General features: G+C 36.1%; 2 protein-coding genes across 2 annotated transcripts; both read right to left on the bottom strand.

Annotated features, from left to right (window-relative positions):
* Nucleotides 1–2336: 2336 nt before the first annotated feature.
* On the bottom strand, nt 2337–7746 carry LOC121429297 (ZP domain-containing protein-like). Its single transcript, XM_041626300.1, has 6 exons — nt 7578–7746; nt 6854–7033; nt 5985–6202; nt 4677–4776; nt 3036–3231; nt 2337–2578 (listed from the first exon to the last, which is right to left on the bottom strand). The coding sequence occupies exons 1-6, from the start codon at nt 7725–7727 to the stop codon at nt 2424–2426; spliced, it is 999 nt and encodes a 332-aa protein (XP_041482234.1). The 5' UTR covers nt 7728–7746; the 3' UTR covers nt 2337–2423.
* A 3825-nt stretch (nt 7747–11571) lies between these two features.
* Nucleotides 11572–19489, bottom strand: LOC121428982 (deleted in malignant brain tumors 1 protein-like). The gene is made up of 5 exons (XM_041625878.1): nt 19414–19489; nt 18984–19037; nt 18194–18502; nt 12334–12642; nt 11572–11606 (listed from the first exon to the last, which is right to left on the bottom strand). Exons 1-5 carry the CDS (start codon nt 19487–19489, stop codon nt 11572–11574), a joined length of 783 nt encoding a protein of 260 aa, XP_041481812.1.
* Between the last annotated feature and the right edge of the window lie 2036 nt (nt 19490–21525).

Raw genomic sequence — 21525 nt, 5'->3', positions numbered from 1 at the left:
CTCCACCATAATATTGAAATACACACTTATCACAAAAGAACACTGTCAGATTGTTGACCTTTTCTCTTTACAGAATGGAAAGGAATAGAAGAAATTAGAAAGACAATATTCAATCATTTCATAATAAGATATACGAATTTAACCCATCTGGATGACAATCCTGCAATAGACCGTGTCATGATGCCATGATGTGATTAATAATTTATACAGATCGTAGACGAGTCCTTTGTCCGATTGATTCAAATATGTATCAACTGATAATTTCGAGCGTGTTTTGAACAATGTTTCTTTCTCGATGGTGAGTGGGCCAAAAATATGTATAAGATTGGAAATATGAATTATAGCAAATCCTAAATGGTCCAAAATATTTTTAGTATGGATACTAGAATTCGACGCAAATCTTTAACGATGAAAAAAAAAAACTCAGCACGTTTGCCACCTGAAGTATTATCTACTATCCTGGTGGGTGTTTTTAAAAATGATACGAACGGCTTTAGGATCGACTGATGACCCAGGCCTGTGGTAAGTGGTATTCCTTAAAATATAAACGTCCAACCCCCTATATGTGGAGTCTTCATGAAATTTTCTGCCTCTGGTTTCTTCTTCTTTTGACAGTCTGTAATGTTCTCAATTGAACCTGACTTGGTCTATTTATGAAGTGAAGTAGACTTGAGAAAAATGGGGGTCGGACGTACAAAAAGTTTGATCATTTTATGGAATTGCCGACTAGACACTAGATTTTTAAGAGTCGCTCGTAAATTGCGAACTGCTTTATGAAACGACAACCAGGAATATTAATAATAGTCCTCGCAATTGAAGCATAAAAGAAAGAAAAAGCACAGTGAACATTGAACACTTCGGATCAACCCCCAAAGATCTATTACCTTCCAAACTTTTCACAACTTTGGGCCATGACATTGATGCAGACTTCAGAATACGGGCTTATTTAATTTTAATTTCAATCCTACATCTTGGAAATTCTGGGAATAACGGTTGCCAAGAATGAATTTAAGTGTTTATAAAAGCCAATTCTGGTCGATAAACTGATAATCCTAAGTGCCAAGCTGGTCTAAAAATGGTAAAATAAGATGAAATATTGCTTTGATATGGGTATACTGGCTTAAAACCAAATCTATAAAAACATTTAGCGATCCCGTTAATGGGCAAAATAAAACATGTTGCTGCGTAAATTGAAGAAAAGATTAGTTTAAGTACACTACATAGATCCTATAAAAATGGACTGCAAGGGGAGAAAAAAACCCTCATGCATTCCCCAACACAGAATAGTATATTGCACTGATCCTAAAGAGTATAAGAATCAATTACCTACTAAATCGTACCCATAATTTCTCTTTTATATTTAGGAAGTTTTACAATATGTAGCAAAATAGAATTGCAATGCAAGATCAAGCTAGATGATATCTGACTATTGCCCTTTGACAGTAAGATGAAAGCTTTTCTTTATTATGTTTAATTGAGTGATACCATGGTAACTGGAAACCTAATCCTAATCATTCAATTGTTAAAAACAAAAATCGATATTTAATGTCAAATGAATTATTTTTTATGTTACACATCTCAGGTTACATAAAATTCAACAAGTGCCATTATTATTCCATTCAAATTGAATACTATAATTTGCGGCACATTTGACATAGGACGACTCATTAACATGGTGTAGGACATTAAGAACTTTCTTGCTCATAATTACAAGTTACAATGCGAGAACAAAAATGAGAAAAATCCAATAGTATCTTGGTTTAGGATTTGGACAGTCATGATAGTCATGTGTATGTACTAGTGACGTTGTTCTAAGGTATTCAAACAATGTTGCTACGATTTTACTCATTCCTGTCTACTATGAATGATTACAAAGAATGGATGATTGCGAAGAATTATCTCTACAAGTAAATATACTACAAACCAAAAGCTTTCTTTTAATTGAATGAACGTGAAGAAAAGTTAAAACGCGAAGTTCTTGATATCGGTTTTGCCATTAGGAATGTCAACTGAGACTAAGAAAAAGACAAAATGATAGTGACCAGGCAATTCGGGATTTATCTCGACTCTCAATTTTAAAGAATCTGAATTCAAATGTTCACATTTGACAAGCCCCCCCCCCAACAAAAGTATTAATTCACTTGTGTATAAACGACATATTCCTATTGAAAGTATACGCTGTGATTTTCAGGAGGGGGGGGGGCACACTCTTATGAAAGAACAACATATTTACATTATTTTTTTATCATGGCTCTCAAGGGGGGGGGGGGGCACGGGCCGGATGCCCCCCCCTCCCTTGATCCGCCATTGGTCATACCGATTTTTTAGATCTATAATCACGATAATGATGGTACATTTAAAGAATCAGAGTGAGATATGTCAACAGTCCAAGTAATTTATTTCCATTGAAAAGTGTTATGATCCTATTCGGTAGTATCCACCCTCTGATAGCCAATTAGTTCAGGACGACGATGACGACGCATGCGCACAATCACCAGCGCCATGATGACGGTCAGGGAGAAGAGAACACAGAGGGCGCTCACTGAGACGATCATCAGAGGGTCATGATATTCGGGTCCTAGATGTTTAAAATAGAATTTCAAATATAAGGCATGAGCTAAGAAAAAGAAAAGGTTACAATGTCGGTTTGCAAGGTTATAAAAAGGTGCAAATTTTTTTCTTTTTTAGGGTTAACGATGAACGGTTGGCAGGTATGTGTTAAGACAGGCTTTAATCTTTTCTTTAACGTAATCTTTTTCTGACAAGAAACGAAACGTTCTGCTATTTGAGTAAAATGCAAACGTGCGTGAGCCAATAGACTTAAATTAGATTCTGTGTGCGCGCAACACAAAGTGAAAGACGAGCTCAGCGCGGTCAAGCGGGTCACATTGTTTGGACTTTGCCTATCTATTATTATTTGATGACTTTCTTGTTTAGATCAGGGATGTAGTAGGCCTAGCAATTCTCCAGCATGAATATTCAGGATGCAATAATGGTGACAAGCTGACAGTAATAGAAAGACAGAAGCTACTCACCGTCATCGGCGGTATCAAGCAACATAGCCCTGCTGGAACGCGAGGCATCAGAAAGAGGACCGCTGGTGATGGTATGGGGTTTGGACCGGTAGCCGGCGGGCTGGAGATCTCGACGAGATCGTGAGAGGCACCCTTGCGTGCAGCGGGAGCCCGAGTCGTTGTTGTCACAGATCAGGATTGAGCAGTGGACGTAGACCTGGAACGAGAAAATACACCGGGAATCACTATGATTTTAAAAGGTAAGACATTACTTTAGGCTTTGATATCCTGATGTCAGACACTTGACCTCATACCAATGAATTATAAAGTCCGAAAATAGAGTAGAGCCTAGGCCTTGCCATGTTTTTAACGAATACTAAGAATGCACTTGTATAGGGCCAGTCCCTTAAGTTCTAAAGGGTGAAAATCTTGGTCTGCTGGTTGTTTAATTGTAGGCCTATAGACTCTTATCAAGCTTATAGGACATCGGCTAAACTAATTTGGCCTAATATCAATTTAGTCGACTTGCCGTTTTGTCTAAACTACACTTGGGGTCCCATTGCATGAAACGATGCTATCATGGTGACTTTGCCATCTAATGGTAACTACCAAGGTAACAATGTTAATCAGCCAATCAAAATCAAAGATTTTAGGGAAGATACCATTGAATTACAAGGTTACCATTATGATAACTTTTACGCAACGGGGTCTTGATTTAATACCGAATATCTAATTTTGATTTAATGCCCAGCTGGTCTTTATTTATTTATTTATTTATTCATTTGTTATACTTAACCTGTTCAGTTATGCAAAAATGCTTCCCAAATGCGCCCTGCAGTTTAACAAATAACTCAACATCATAGCAATAAAGTATAAAAAAACCCAGAATATATACATAGAGTGAATCAACAACTATCATGGAATCATTACATCTACATAAGGTTGATCATTAGGGCCAAATCGTCATATTAAAAATTCAACTACTAATGTAGACTATTCAATCAAAACGAAATCAATTTGCTCATCTCACGAATTCACCTTTTTTATTTTTTTTTTATTTTAAAGTTTCCCATATAAGGAATTATTTGTTTTTGCAAAAAAGTCATAAAACTTATAAAAATCTTACAATATCAGTATTTTATAGACTAAATAAATCATTATTTTGATGGGCAGATACTGTATTTGTTATACGCATTTGTTATTAAAAGCAATACTTAATAACATGCATGTGCATATTAGTAATATTTTAGCAGGTAAACACGTCAGGGGCCCGTTGCAGAAATAGTTGTGTTTAAACGCAAGTAAAAAGTCAGTCGCAAGTCCCAAACGCGCGCTGTTGATTGGTTGAAAAACTGAGTTGCGCATGATTTTTAGAGTTGCGATTGATGGCAACACTTTCTGCAACGGGCCCCAGAAGTGTAATGATTGACCATGTCATTTTCGAAGATTTAAAGTTAGTAATGTGGCGCAATAGTGACACGACATTTGCTCCGGCGACAATTTCTCCGGACTTTATTTCGTCTAAGATATAGTGTTAGTTTTGCAATAGAGTCTTATGTGAGGTTTAGGCCTAAATCCAGGGTTGAAGTTAGTCATTCCACTAGTGTGTGGAATTTCCAGCGGAGCAAATGTGATGGAACCGGCGTAACAGCGTATGCTCACCCTATCGTAATCACCAATGAAAGCGAAAGCGGCGATAGTGAATGCCTTGAACGTTGCAGGGAACCCTGCGTATATGTACGTTGTGCTGTCAACGGCACACCTAAAAGACAAACGAAAATAAATAAGTTAACAAGCGTCTTAGTTTAATCAGAATGTTAAGAATGGTGATTTGAACAATACACTTATGTTGTATACACATCATTTACCCATCAGAGCAAAATGTAACGAGGTCCATGGCAAATATACTGACAGTAATCCTGGCATCACATACATCACACTGCAATTCCTTACGTCTACACTCAGTATAGAGGATTGGTGAAAATAGTGTGTTGGTGAATGTCCATTTGACCAAAAATGTTCAATAGTATTTATTTATAAAGCCTCTAGAATTTTGGTAATTTTAACCATTTCCTTTTTCCAAAGGGTATAGCAGAGAGCCAGAGACATGCCATTTTTCTTTTCCTTGGTACACATTCCTGTATTACACGGGTCCCCGACAAATAATGGGAATATTAAGTAAATCACTGGAGTAAAAAAAAGGTAGAAACAACGAATGTACTTAAATGATTGCAATCCAATTTTTCCGGCAAAATAAGACAAAGAATGATAAAAAATGATAATGGTATTTGGCCGAGCTGAGCCAAACTTCACTATGATTTTCTTTCTTCAAGTTTTATCAGGAGGGGCCTGGGACAATTTTTAAATGGGTGATGCTGGTTTGTTAAAAAAAGTTTTACACGGAAAAAAAGGAAGGGATTCCCCCAAATTGAAGGTAATTTGAGTCAAACCTCTACATTATCACATACCAAACTAATTTCCACCAAATTCTCAGGGCCATAGCAGTAAGCAGGTTAAATACTGAACAGGTCCACCCCAGAAACTAGTTTTGAATCAATAGGAAAAAACAAGTCAAGCATAACGCTGATCAAAATCAGATGTAATTTTTCACAAAACAGTTATATGCAGATCTCAGTTATGCAAATGAGAGAGTAGATGATGTTCCTCACTATGTCGATTTTTATTGCAATATTTCATTAAAAAAACAGAATTGACAATAAGGACCAACATTACTGAACAATTAAATATGAAATAGTGGTAAATTTACATGTGCAGGGAGGAATGAACTTTGTTCTACATGACAATGAGAATATTTTATAATCCTTGTATTTCTGCACCGATCAGGACGTGAATGTAACTGTTAAAATTCCTATTTTAAATCCGATTTTAATGAATTTTTCGTTTTATTCAAATAAAATTTTGTTTGGGCAGACATGTCATTCTTAATAAGAAACCAGGAATGCGAAGTACCCGTTTTCAATAATGTCATAGCGATGATCATCCATTGGGTCAGATGATCCTGTTGCCCAACATGACTCGATGAGAAGGGTGAGGTTTGTTACCGAATCCAGGTGGATACCAAAGTATAAGGGCGTGCGGAGCGTCACTAGTCCGGAGTCGTTGGCAGGTGTTTGGAAGTTGGAGCTCGTATACCGCTCCATGCGGAGTGAAAACTCACCATACCCTTCCTAGAGATAGAATATGCAAATAAGTGAGAGATTTTGGATATGCCTTAGTTGAATTTCTTGGGGTTTAATACGGAATCCTTTACCAAGAATGTGGGGGAAGTAACCCTGGTGAAAGTGACACTTTTTCGAGACCTAACTTCTATGTGATGCATCTTATTTGTCGTATTAATTCAAAAACACAAAACATGTACAGGGGAAAATCAATTGATATGTCTATTAAAATGAAACACAGGCCAACAGCACCAAGAAACACTTTTTGATACTTGCAGCCGTAACAATTGCATGAATATATATAGGTGGGTCACCTGGAACACTTCCGTGACCGTTGACAGCGTTGGTCCGTTTCTTTGTGGTTTTGTTTCTAATGAGTCTAACAAAGTTTGCGGGTATGCCAGTTTTCTAAGTGTGGGAGGAATTCGGGAGAGCTAAAATAAAAGGGGGAACCAATTAGTGAAATTATCACACATGAAAAATGAAAAAAGTCAATTCCTTGACAAATAGACGTTGGAAAAAAAAACCCCGCCAATCCTCCGATTGAAAGTCAAGTCACTGAACAATTTATATACCCATTGTCTATATTCCTCGACCAGATCAAACCTTAAATAAATTATTAACTTGATTAAGAAATCACTGATAATGTATTGAACTCACTTCGTCGAATACATATTCCTCCGTCTTGGGCAGGAATGACTCGCCAAGGACCTGTGTTCTCTTAAGGTTACAAGTCACAGGGATGTGAAGATAGTGTTCTCTGGTAATGATGGTTCCGTTTTCTGGACTTGGCTTGTAAAACGTCACCGTGTTGGTAAATATTACATTCTCTTCATCTTGCTAGATGGTGCAATAGGTTTGAAGGAAACATGGAACAATGTGAATAGATATCCTGCTTTATACCCCCACTACTCCCTTTAATGACTTTACCTTTATCAAGGGAATTTTAAACTTGGTGGACATATCAAATAATGGACAACTGTAACGTAACCTGATGACTGTTTTATCAACTAAAAAAGATACAGACTTTAACTTCGGAATATGACCATGTACATTATGATACAATTTTTGATTAAAATCAGTTTGACATGGCACACTGCAATTTTGCAAAAGATCTCAAGGGGCCATACGCCACTGGTGTCAATGACCCACGTGAGGCAATGCGTCTACTTGCTCCACTCCCTTCAACGACACCAACACGATTACCTGTCTTTAGAGCGTTTGTCCCAAGACATGAAAGAGGGAGGCCAAGTCGTCCCTGAATCAAGTTAAATACCAAGGTTCATGGACATGGTGGAGAGGGGGTATATAACCATCCCTCGAAGGAAACAATTATGTTCAAAAGTAGGTCTGGCAGGACTGCATGAAGACTCGATCATCATACCTCTTGTTTTGTGCCACATCTGTTGTACATGGTGGTGATCGCAACATGCTGACTGTCGTGATCGTATCCAACACAAGACTCGTCAATGAAATGGACATCGCGGGCGTTGTCGCCGATCTCTAGAAGTGATCTGTCCATGATGAGCGTCATTGATACGCTGTCGCAGATCAGTTCAACTTCTGCAATTAGAAAAAATAACTATTTCTTGTATTTCATGGAGACCATATCTGTTTGTAGAGAATCAATATATTTTCTCCTGGGTCTCCTCTTGTTTGCCTTCCCATGAAGAGGCCCTCACGAAAGAACACAGTGGAGTGGCAGCTAAAGATGCCCGAGGCATTCAATACAATATCTGCCCACAGGATTTTCTTAACCCCGGACTATCGCTAACCCCGTACTATCCTTAACCCAGTACTATTTTTTTTTCCTTTTCACACATGCCAAATTGTTATTGCTAACCCCGGATAAGGAATGCTTGCTTTTTACACACGAAACTCGCTAACCCCGGACTAGTGGTTTTTCGTAGATCATTCGTAGTACAAGTGCTTCACTCGTACACTTTTTACACACGCTACAATTTCCTTAACCCCGTACTATAGGTGGGGCAAAATAGCCATTTAGCCCCACCTATAGTACGGGGTTAAGCTTAGCCCACTTTCGTTTTACACATGCGATCTTAACCCCGTACTATTGCTCTTAGCACCGCAATTGGTGGGATAACCCTGCTTTTTTGCAGGGCCAAATAATCCCGTACTATAGGTGGGGTTAGCCCACTTTGCAAAAACGCTGTGTAAAACGAAAGTGGGCTAAGCTTAACCCCGTACTATAGGTGGGGCTAAATGGCAATTTAGCCCCATCAATAGTACGGGTTTAACCTATCATTTTGTGCTGAAGAGGGGTGGAGGGGGTTGTTTCCGTCTCGATATTAAGTATGTTACATTACATGTGTACTGAGCTAACCTCTGTATTGCTTTGATTTTATTGTTTACTTCTGCAATTACATCATTCGTATATAATACATTTTCCATAACATAACAAACATAATATTGAGAACTTTTTTGGCATGAATCATAACTCAGTGTACTAAAATTATCATTACAAACAAAACTGATCTCATACCAAATTAGTTAACATTTACAATTTGCAGGAGAAGGATTGTCATCATAAGCAGATTGCTTGAAAAAATGACAACCCCAGGTTAAAACTCATTGATTAATATAATACATTAATACAGCAGAATCGATATACAGTACATTTCATGAAAAACAGCAGTAATGTAATTTGAGCAATGAAGATGGAGATGATAAGGATGAAGATGATGGTAAAATGGTGAAGATGAAGGCGATGGAGAGGATGATGGTGATGATGCTTTAATGATGACACATCGACACAGAAATTTTACTTCAAATATTCTGATATCAACATAGATTTAACGTTTGCCTTAAATGAGTAAAGAGACGTGGATCTTTTTATAGATTCTGGTAGAGAGTTCCACAAATCAGGACCATGGTGTCTTATGGATCTCTGCGCAATAAGCAATTTGGGGTTGATTAAATGGAAATTAGAAGAGTTCCGCGTAGGGTATGAATGGATAGATGTGTTCATAGTATAAAAATTGTGAAATGAAGGTGGGAGCATGTTATTTACGTATTTGAACATAAGCAGTAAGCTTTGAAATGAATTTATGTCAAAAATAGTTAGAGTCTTTAGTTTATGGACTGATGGATTTGTGTGTGATAAATATTGCGAATTAGTATAAATTCGAATTGCTTTTTTCTGTAATAAGTATATTGTATTAATTTTAGTTTTTGCACACCTTGCCCAAACTATATTGCAGTACGATATATATGGCAATATTAATGAATAGTATAGTAAAACAAGTGTAGTATGATGAATTATGTTTTCCATTTTGTAAAGTACACCTACGTTTCTGGAGATGTTAGTAGTTATACAACGTATATGTTCATTCCAATTTAAATTTTCATCTATTGTGACACCTAAAAACTTTGTTTCTTTTTTTCCTTTTGAGAGGAATATTATCTATGCTTATGTCGTATGGAAACTCAGTAATATGTGAACTTGTATGCTTAAAATACCTAAAGTTTGTTTTGTTTATATTAAGTCAGAGCCTATTACATTTAAACCATAAAGATAGTTTAGGTAATTCACGATTAAATGTATCTACTAAAGTTTCTAAGCTAGTGTTTGAACAAAAAATGTTTGTGTCATCGGCAAATAATACAAATGATAATAAAGGCGTTACAGTAGTCAAATCATTAATATATATAAGGAAAAGTAAGGGGCCAAGGATCGATCCTTGTGGAACTCCGCATTTTATTGACTGAAAGTTAGAAGAAATATTATTGTGAGTGACATATTGTTTTCTATCAGACAAATAACTCTCAAAGCATGATAGTGTGATTCCCAGAATTCCATAATTTTCAAGTTTTTTAAGTAAAATCTGCTGGTCAAGAGTGTCGAATGCTTTGCTTCGGTCCATGAATACTCCTATTATGTGTTCTTTATTTGTCATTGCATTTGTAATTTCATCGTATATTTGTATTATAGCCTGATCAGTTGAATGCCCTTTCCTGAATCCATATTGGTTTGAATTTAGAAAATGAAAAGTATCTAGGAACTTATAAAGTCTTTTGTAAATAATCTTCTCTAATATTTTGGATATGCTGGGGAGAATAGAAATAGGCCTATAATTTGTTATTTCGTGTGGATTGTCTTTTTTTAAAACAGGATTTACCTTTGCAATTTTTAGGGAATCTGGACATTTACCGGTGCTGATCGACAGATTAAAAATATGACACAATGGAGAGACAATATAATGTATGATCTGCTTAAGAAGGAAAGTACTAATTCTATCATATCCCTGTGATTTGCTGGATTTGAGATTTTTTGTTATTTCAATTATTTCCTGAACATTTGTGGGGTTAAAGAATAGGGAAGAATTGATGGGTGTGGGAAGAAATTTTGCAAAACTTTGGTTTGGTCTGGCAAGGTTGTTTGCCAAAGAGGGTCCTATTTTATCTGAATCTATTGCAGCAGCATGAACTGTGAAATTGTCTTTTGGTAATACTTTGGGTTTCTTGCCAATCAAATCATTGATGATCTCCCATGTGGCTTTCATGTTTGATTTAACTTTGTTAAGTTTCTCGGAATAAAACAATTTGCGAGAAGCCCGAATTATATTGGTTAGTCTATTTCTATAAGTTTTATATTTATTTTTGTTTTGAATAGAAGGGTTCTTTAAAAATGTCTTGTATAGTTTATTTCGGGTATGTATGGATCGTAGAATTGCTTTAGTAATCCATGGCATTTTTGCTTTTCTTTTTTTGATAGGTGATAAAGGAAATTTTTTATCGTAATATTTCTGCAATTTTTGGTTAAAATTTGTGTAAGCAACATCTGAATTTGACTCATTAAATACATCTAACCATTCCTCAATCGCAAGATCACTTTTAAACGATTCAATATTGATTGGCGATTGTGTACTATACATTGTAGATTTAGGTGAATTTTCTTTTGAAATATCATTATCACATAATAAAAAAACCGGTAAATGATCAGCTATATAAGATATTATTAATCCGCTGGAAGTATCTCTGTTTAGTATGTTTGAAAATATGTTGTCGATAAGTGTTGATGAATGGCTATCAATTCTGGTCGGTTGATCTATGTGGGGATAATAACCAAATGAATGCATAGTGTGTAGGCAATAAATCGTTTTCATTATTTTGGGATAACAGGTTAATGTTAAAATCACCCATTAAATATATTTGTTTATCTTCTTTTGTTATGGTATGAAGGCATATTTCACGCTCTTCGCAAAATAAATTTGCATTGCCATGAGGGGGTCTGTAAACTGACCCAATAATTATATTTTTGCCTTACGGCTTCATGATTTCTAAGAATAAAGTTTCACTTTGTTTTAATGATATTTCTTTTCTCATTTTAAACTGCAAATGTTCATTGATGTAAAATGCTACACCACCTCCTCATTGATCTTCACGATCTCGCCTTATAAGATTATAGTTTTGCAAGTTGAATATGTAAGGTGAATTATTATGAAGCCATGTTTCCGTGACACCAATAATGGAGAATTTTAAATTATTTAGAGTAAAGAATAATGATTCCAATGATTTAAAGTTTTTGTTCAAACTTCGGGCATTAACGTGAAGCAAACTGAATTTGTGTTCTGTGTCTCTAAATTTAGAAGTAAAATCTTCAGTTGAGTAATTTTTATTACATGATGTATTGTTTGTATTGAAAATAGAAAAAAATGTCTGTCATTACTCGTGAAGAAAAAATGATATTACCAAGATTTTAAGATCGAAGATATGGTAACTGGTTTGTAGGTAAATTTTCTGTGCCGTAACAGTATAATGACGGTGGTAATGGTGATGATGATACTGGTGGTGGTGGTGGTGATGATGATGATGATGGTGGAGGTGGTGGTGATGATGATGATGATGATGGTGGTGGTGGTGATGACAATGATAGCAAATCATACGGGAGGTCAATGAAGTCATGACCTGCGAAGTATTACCTCTGGATTGTCATTTTTTTTCTTTGGAGGGGGTTGTTCATGTTAACCTTTTTTGACATGTCTGTGCAGGTTAAGAAAATCACTTTTGTTATGCAGGCCTAGTTGATAATCCTGCAGAGGACTGATAAAAAGATACTACGGATGCCAGAATGAATTAATTGAATACGGTAGTACAATGGAGCCATAAGATGTACTTACGATCAGGTATGCAAATAACACTGGCATCTTCGCCATGGTTACAGTTATGATTTCCGAAACCATTATGCGGACAATCGAAAATGTGTTCCTCATAGCCCGCACAGTGAACGTTATCCATCCAAATAGGGCCATTGCCATATCCAAAATGGGCATGTCTAGGGGCTGAGCTGGCATCACTATAGCCCAGGCTTCTGCAGACAACATGTGCATCTACCATGTCCCAGAAATCGTCACATACGGTTCCCCAAAGTCCATCGTGGTACACTTCTACTCTACCTTCGTGCGCCCCGCCACCATTCACAAGACGAACTGAGAATGTAGAACATATACAAGGATAAGGTTGAGCAGCTTAGTATTTCAGAGACATTTACAAACGATGACCAATGGATTGAACCAAGGTTCAACTCAATGACTCAATAACTCAATGACAAAAAAGCAAGAAATCACGTACTTTGTATACAGTAAATATTATGTTAAAGAGGAGTCCATCCTTGGACTTAAAATGTGTTGGAAATGAGAAAAAAAGTGAGAGGAATTGGAAAGCAATGACAAAGTTATGGCTGCTTTAAACTTGAGATCCCCGAGACTGTAAATTTCAATTGGGGAAGTAAATTACGACAATGGACAAGGACAATCTTGTGATTTTTCTCTTAAGTGCATATTCCCCTGGGGCAGTAATGAAATTATAACCTAGGTAGCATATAGTTTTATGTCCCCATGAAAAAAAATTATAATTTGAAGAAAAAATTCTGAAAAATACATTTTAACCATCTTTAATACATGTAATATTAGAGTAAGTAGAAGAGTAGTGCTGCCTTATATCACTATGACACCACAAATGCGGCCAATTTGAAGTTTCCGTGGATATTGTGATCACCGATTTTTACAACTTGTAAAAATTCATGACTTTCTTATTGTTTGCCCAATATTCAAACTTTCACGTATCAACTTGACTGATTTTTCAGTCGGGAGAGCTTAAAAATTGAGCTTATCTAAAATTTCAAAATAATTTGTGATCGAGCTGAATCATGAGATCTCTGGATTGCATAAAACCCATGTTCTGCAGATAACTATTTTTTGAAAATAGGCGAAATTTTGAAATGGCATTACTTTCCGATTTTATATTCGATTCTGACAAAAAAAAATCAGCATTATGCTTTTTTCTCGCTCTTTTTTTAAAATTCAAATAGACTTTTTGCTGGAAATGATTTGAAATTTAAAGCGGCGTCGAAGGTCTTCATATAATGTTTATGTGTGTGTGTGTGTGTGTGTGTGGGGGGGGGGGGGTGATTCCATTCAAAATCGTGTATGTGCGTGGGTAGCTGAGTATGTAGGTATATTACGTATCAATGAACATGTAGACATATATAGGTTTGTGTGTGGCGACGTTTTGAGGAGTGCAGAACATGGTATATGGGGCAAAATAATTATCTTAAAAGAAGACAATAATGTTTCCAACATGAAAACAATGAAAGTCTATGACAGATTATCTTTATAGAAAACAACCCATTTTATCGTTTTTGCTTTGCAATACCGGTGTGTTAGCTCAGTTGGTAGAGCGTCCGTCTCACAACCGCCGGGGAGATCGGGTGTTCGAACCCCGGCCGCGTCAGACCAAAAGACGTTAAAAAAATAGTATCTGCTACCCTGATTTGCGTTCAATGATTAAAGGGATAGAGCCTCGTCGATCTGGCGCTGTACAGTGGCTGCCGGGCCCACGATCAATTGGGCAAAACAAATTTCCGGATTATTTCATTTCATGTCTATTCCGAACAATAAATTATGCATTTTTCCTTTTCCTTTTTCCTCTTTTCTTTGTCCCCGTCAATACATCGGTTTGTTGTGCGTGTAAACATGTAAGCATGATTATGCACCTATATGAATGGTTGTACAAATAACCTCGTTATTTTTTTTTATAACAGAATACCAAATGACTTGAGGCATACACACACAAAAATCACTTTTCGAAATTGATTTCACCGTATTTTGATTATGATAATGATAGTTATGATGATAATGATAACTGTAAACTAAGTTGATAAAAAGAATATCACTCCATTTTAAAAAAAGTTCGAATCCTGGGGGTTGGCGACTATGCCGCACAGCCCCCCCCCCACCTGTAAAGTCGGCGGGGGGGGGGATGGACGCATCCCCACCTCTGGCTATCTGCGACCCCTGGATGGACAATCAATAGCAAGATAATATATCAAATTGTATCAAGAGGCAGGTTATAGGGAATTTCCTTCACAACTCTGTGAACACATGGGGCAACCGATTTTCGAAGAAACCCGGTTAGGAAAAAGAAAAGATGGTTTGAATCACTTTTTATTACTACAGGTTTGAATGTATGACAAATATTCTGGAATAGCCCCTCTTGCACAATAAAACCATGGAGTAGCACACATACGTACCTCCTTCGAAGGGCACAGGTGTAGTCCATATGTATGGTGTACTTACTGAAAAAGAAAATAATGTGTTCAATATCAATACTAACCCTGTGTAGCTGATATTGTCTGAATACAATGTACCTAATTGAATCCAAGAAAAATAATGTGCACACTATCATTCCGCGACTGGATTTGATTTTGATTCATTTTAATTACTCCAATCTATACTGTACAACGTAAACAATTATAACATTACAAATATACATATGGACTTGGGACACGTTCATTAACTGCTGGAAATGAATTTTATTGGAAGTGAAATACATCGAGCTGCAGAACGAACAGCGAAACAACTATATAGGCGGAGTGTTGTCTGCATTGATGTGGTCTGAATTTAATAATTAATCTTACGTACCTGTCGTAGTAATGGGAGGGGGTTCGGTTGTTACTCCTGAAAGTAGATAATTAGAAATTTATGAATATGAAAAATCTGCTTGGCTTCTGGAGAATACAAGAATAATGATTGGTACTAGGATGCCAAAGATTCTACTACAAATCGTCATTCTTATGCATGTATATATTATATGTACATATGTACCGTGTGAGTAAAAAAAAAATTCAGATGTCAATGATGTCGTAATACCACAAGAGTTTCATTAAAATCCATTTTGAAACACCTTTTCAGTAATTCACATAATTAGTATAAATAAAGTATCGATTCCATTGAAAAATGAATTTGCAAATATGTTTACAAACTCAAGTAGGATTATGACATCATTGGCACCTGGGGTTCATTCATTGCAGGCATTCCTTACTTTGGCGCAAATCAAAATTTACATCACTGCAAAGAATACATCCTGATCATCTAAGCGTTGACACATACCACATAAATATGGTATCACATTCTTGGGAGAAAATACTCTTTCCAGTCAAATAAAATGATTATGCGCTCGTTACATATTTTTTCCTTAAACTGGTGATTTGTGAGGTGTCATTTTTTTTCATTCACAAGGTATATACAAATTACATGTGGTAAAATATGGTTCGCCCTCTAACACTCATTCTAGGAAGGAAAATCACCGAACTTCCTTTGTCCAAATGAGAAGGAAATGTGACTGCTGAACAAATATGGCTATTTTACAGTTTCATGTGATGAATGGGATTTCGTCACAAGATGTTCTCATAAATGCCAATTTATTTTCAAAATGGACATGTTCTATCCACTGCTAGTAAACGCAAGTCTCTCTGATTTCATCTTTTTTGCGATTTTTTTAAAGTGCTGTTTCAATACATATCAACACACATGTCTATGGGGGAATGTTAAAACAGGAAACGGCTTATTCATAGTAAAAGATACACACCCTCACACACAAACACTTAAATGGAACTAATATGCGCTAAAAGAAACGGTTGGCACCTCTGTATACCGTACATTTTTAACACAATTTAAGTGAGTATACTCATTCTCATAAGAACAAGCAGTGTGCATTCTGTCCTGAGCGACTCGCTTTCTTTCCCTATTATGACCAGTGACCCTTGTGATCTCATGTACATTACTGAAACTTCTTAAATGTTATGTTTAACAACCCTGACTTGGGATTATGAATAACCGCCATATGACCCAAAAAGTGCATTGTGAATAACGACTCTGATCTCATTTTAAATTTGCGCACGTTGTGAATGATCATGATTACGGTTCTTATAGAATAGGACCCCTTCCCGTTTTAAGAATAATTGTTTTTTCCCAATTAAAGAATAAGAAATATCAAAACAAGGTCGATTTCTGCATAATATTGCTTAAATAAAAGAATAGATACCAACTTCCTTTAATACGAATGAAAACATTGACTAGTACATTGACCTTTATTTGTAAGTACTTCAAAGATATAATCTAGACATTATTCCTGCATTGTTTTAACAAAGATTTTACATAATCATTCTGTAAATTATTAAAACAGGAATCCTTCTTTCTGTCATGGATAAATATAGCGATTTTAGAGTTTATTTTTTTTCTCATTTTAAGTTTTCGGCAATCACGTTGAACATTGCAATTTAAACTGCGTATAAGCGACCATAGCACAATGTAAACTCTAATAATAAAACCCGCTGTGCGTTGAGCATGAAAACAGAGGCCAAGAAAAGTAGATCCTGTGACTAACTGGCATTTAATATTTTATTTACGGAAAACCCAAGGAAACCCATCAACATTTCTTTAATATTAATTCAATGTACATGTAAACAAAATAGTGTGAGCTCGATCCTATCCAGGTACTAATGTGGGACCAAAGTGTTAAAGTGTGTCACGATATAATTAATAATTATGGCCCACATTGCACCCATTGATATGTCATATTCTGTTTAATATGTTTGAAAATATGTTGTCGATAAGTGTTGATGAATGGCTATTAATTCTGGTCGGTTGATCTATGTGGGGATAATAACCAAATGAATGCATAGTGTGTAGGAATAAATCGTTTTCATTATTTTGGGACAACAGGTTAATGTTAAAATCACCCATTAAATATATTTGTTTATCTTCTTTTGTTATGGTATGAAGGCATGTTTCAAGCTCTTCGCAAAATAAATTTGCATTGCCATGAGGGGGTCTGTAAACTGACCCAATAATTATATTTTTGCCTTTCGGCTTCATGATTTCTAAGAATAAAGTTTCACTTTGTTATAATGATATTTCTTTTAAACTGCAAATGTTCATTGATGTAAAATGCTACACCACCTCCTCATTGATCTTCACGATCTCGCCTTATAAGATTATAGTTTTGCAAGTTGAATATGTAAGGTGAATTATTATGAAGCCATGTTTCCGTGACACCAATAATAGAGAATTTGAAATTATTTAGAGTAAAGAGTAATGATTCCAATGATTCAAAGTTTTTGTTCAAACTTCGGGCATTAACGTGAAGCAAACTGAATTTGTGTTCTGTGTCTCTAAATTTAGAAGTAAAATCTTCAGTTGAGTAATATTTATTACATGATGCATTGTTTGTATTGAAAATAGAAAAAATGTCTATGTCATTACTCGTGAAGAAAAAATGATATTACCAAGATCATGAAGATTTTTAGATCGAAGATATGATAACTGGTTTGTATGTAAATTTTCTGTGCCGTAACAGTATGATGACGGTGGTAATGGTGATGATGATGGTGGTGGTGGTGATGATGATGATGGTGGTGGTGATGATGATGGTGGTGGTGATGATGACAATGATAGCCAATCATACGGGAGGTCAATGAAGTCATGACCTGCGAAGTATTACCCCTGGATTGTCATTTTTTTTCTTTGGAGTGGGTTGTTCATTTTAATCATCTTTGACATGTCTGTGCAGGTTAAGAAAATCAGTTTTGTTATGCAGGCCTAGTTGATAATCCTGCAGAGGACTGATAAAAAGATACTACGGATGCCAGAATGAATTAACTGAATTCGGTAGTACAATGGAGCCATAAGATGTACTTACGATCAGGTATGCAAATAACACTGGCATCTTCGCCATGGTTACAGTTATGATTTCCGAAACCATTATGCGGACAATCGAAAATGTGTTCCTCATAGCCCGCACAGTGAACGTTATCCATCCAAATGGGGTCATTGCCATATCCAAAATGGGCATGCCGAGGGGCCGAGCTGGCGTCACTATAGCCCAGGCTTCTGCAGACAACACGTGCATCTACCATGTCCCAGAAATCGTCACATACGGTTCCCCAAAGTCCATCGTGGTACACTTCTACTCTACCTTCGTGCGCCCCGCCACCATTCACAAGACGAACTGAGAATGTAGAACATATACAAGGATAAGGTTGGGCAGCTTAATATTTCATAGACGAGGGTGGAAAAAATCTGTTTTTACCAGATCTTAGAAACAAAGAATAATGAGGATATTACGCCGTCCATGATCCATGCCATCAGTCAATGCAAACGACAGTACTGCCATACTCTTGGCTTTTTATTCGGCGGCAGATTCTCTTTGCTCTATGCTAACGTTTAGAGGTTACGCCTAGCCCGAGACTTCAATGGGCAATTCTAGAAATATCGTTCATACATCTTTTATGTATTATGAATTTGAATAGTGAAAAAACGCCTCGGTGGACAAGGAAGTTATGTAGAAGATGGTGTTCAGATAAGCCATGGTTGAATACAGTAGAAACAATGAACTTTTGTCCAGAAGACTCAAATTCCAAATTATAAAATGGAAGTTGAGTGAAGTCCAGTACATTTGATTACCAATAGTATGATTTTACACGACTTACCTGTCGAAATTGGTGTATCAGTAACGCCAGGCGGGGGTGGGTTAGTTGTGGGATCTTTTAAAGTAGTGAAGAAAAATCGGTAAAATTAATGTATATCTTTATTTGGGCTGCATTATATAAAACTATGAAAGATGATAATGCGAACTGCTTCTACGAACACATATCATGCCAAGTGAAACGAATGTTTCTCATGATAAGTTATTAAATATAACATTAATTAATAGCTAGGGGTCATAGAACCCGAGGGAAGGGTTCTACTTGCAGTAACCATGGTAAAAAAATAATAAGCACCCTTTTTGCATTGCATCAAATCGAATTTGGCTCAACAAGCCTACCATCCTCAGATTATGATAACTAATCGCATAACATTCTGCAGGAATTTGTCTCATTGTGTCATTCATTATTATGATGTGCGTTCTAACTTGTATACCTTCAATTGCATAAACGGCACTCAATCGAAGCTGAAATCCTTTGTCAGTAACAGATGAATCAGTAGTGAATAGCATCCAACTTTTTGTGGAGTTTATCCTGAAAGAAAATATTGCGTCAAGAATATTTACAAAAAAAGTTTCGGGGTTAAGAATATGAATAAGAATGCGGTATTTCTTATTATCAGTAGTTGTACACTATTAAACCCCCCCTGATTTTACAGAAAAAGAGAAGATTTTGCAGAAAGCAATAACAGAATCATTGTGTAAATTCATAAAACAGGAATTTTTCTGCAATTGAACAGACCAGTTCTGTTTAAAAAGGGGAAAAGGGTGTTTTATTAAAGGAAATCTGTAAGGTTCCATACACCAAATACCAATTTTCTGTAAGATTACGCAATCTGGTAAGGTTTCAGGTGTTCTCGAGACTCTGGTGCAGGAACTTCTTTTATTTAATTTCTAACAGTGTAGTAACATAATTGTATGAATGTTACTTATACTATTTTTGTTCTAGTAAAAGTATGCTGTAATATTTTATAATAATCAGAATTCTTTTTTAAATTAGAAGCAGGCTGAAATATGAGATAACATGCATGATACCTATAAACCCCCTGTTTATTTCCTTTTTACACTGCTGTATAAACTTAGCAGTTAGTTGTTGAACAGTTTTAAGACGGACAGTAAACCTGCCAGAAACGTTTTTACTGTGTGTGATAGCAAAAACAAAATTATCAGAATATATCTCCTTTTTGTTTTACACCATAACAAAAATAACTTGATCCTTTGTATGCTCGATATATGAAATGTAATTCGATATCACTCAATATGATTTAAAATAACTTGTTCTCGAACCTAATATTTGTTTATGAATCAAAGTAATTGGTTTGCCACTCTCGACCCAGGTGCTAAATGGGTACCCGGTAAAATGCGAAATATATTGTATGTTTGATTTTGCCAGCGCCATTATGTGGCTGCGACGAATGCAAGGAATGCTCCCCAAGGAGGGGAAATTGTGCATTTTTCGAGCTTGATTGAAATAAATCCAATGACCGGGGTAATAATATGCTGTAACGCGCTTTGGGCCATTCTGGAAAATGCGCTTTATAAAAATTGGCTATTATTATTATTAATAAATCGATTCACCCATTCATTCATTTTTTTATTTACCTAATATATATTCTCAAGAGCTGAGTTTATTTGCCGAAAATGTTAACTTCCCCAAAACACCAGAAGTTTCAGTCTATGTGTCCAAATAGATATGTGATAAATTTCCTTTCTAGATTCGTTCTGATTGCAGATGAATAAAATCTAGGGCTAAAATCTTCGCCTGCTTCCTTTTGATAATAACAACAAAATGCAGTTTATCAGGCGCAGTATTCATCTCGCAAGAGATGCTCAAGGCGCTCAAGTGAAGGGGGACCAAACAAAATAACAAAAAAAAAGAAAAAGAACCTTTTCCCCGGCACTCACTTTTGGAATACATATATATATATACATATATTCTTTGTTACTAGTACTAGCAGCAATTACCCGTGGCAGCACAGGGGGTAGGAGTCATTTTTCTTTATCAAAGTGTGTGGGGGAGGGGAGGGGGTGACATTCTTGTATGTACAGCTAGACTGCCTAATTAACCTATTTACTCTGAAAGCCGAGCAGTTTATTGATGAAATATATTTAGACAACTGATCATAGCAGACTTCTCTTTCAATATAGATAGGAGGTTCAATTAAGTTAAGCATCTTTGGTTGAACTGGAGGAAATCCAAATCTAACTATAAAATGGAAAAATGTATTAGAACACGGTGTATTCAGTAAGCAGTCAAGAGGCAATTATTGTGATATAGAAATGTTATGATTACATGTATTGGGTCGGAAATAAATATGTAAGTACATTGCACATGTACCTTACAATGCACATTAGACTGCAGTTGTTTGTAATTTTTAAATTAAAGGTTGCTCAATCATATATAAGTATGGCAGGATGTCGAAAAGAAGTGAGAGTGAGAGAAGGGGGGGGGGGGGTGATAAAATGAGTGAGACAGAAACAGTGGTGGGAAAAATGAGTCAGACAGACAGTGAGGAAAATGAGAGACAGAGAATGGGAAAAATGAGAGA

Source organism: Lytechinus variegatus, chromosome 15, assembly GCF_018143015.1.
Source record: "Lytechinus variegatus isolate NC3 chromosome 15, Lvar_3.0, whole genome shotgun sequence".
Classification (NCBI taxonomy): Eukaryota; Metazoa; Echinodermata; class Echinoidea; order Temnopleuroida; family Toxopneustidae; genus Lytechinus; species Lytechinus variegatus.
Note: the sequence above shows the minus strand (reverse complement) of the source record. Positions and strands in the feature narration are given on the sequence as shown.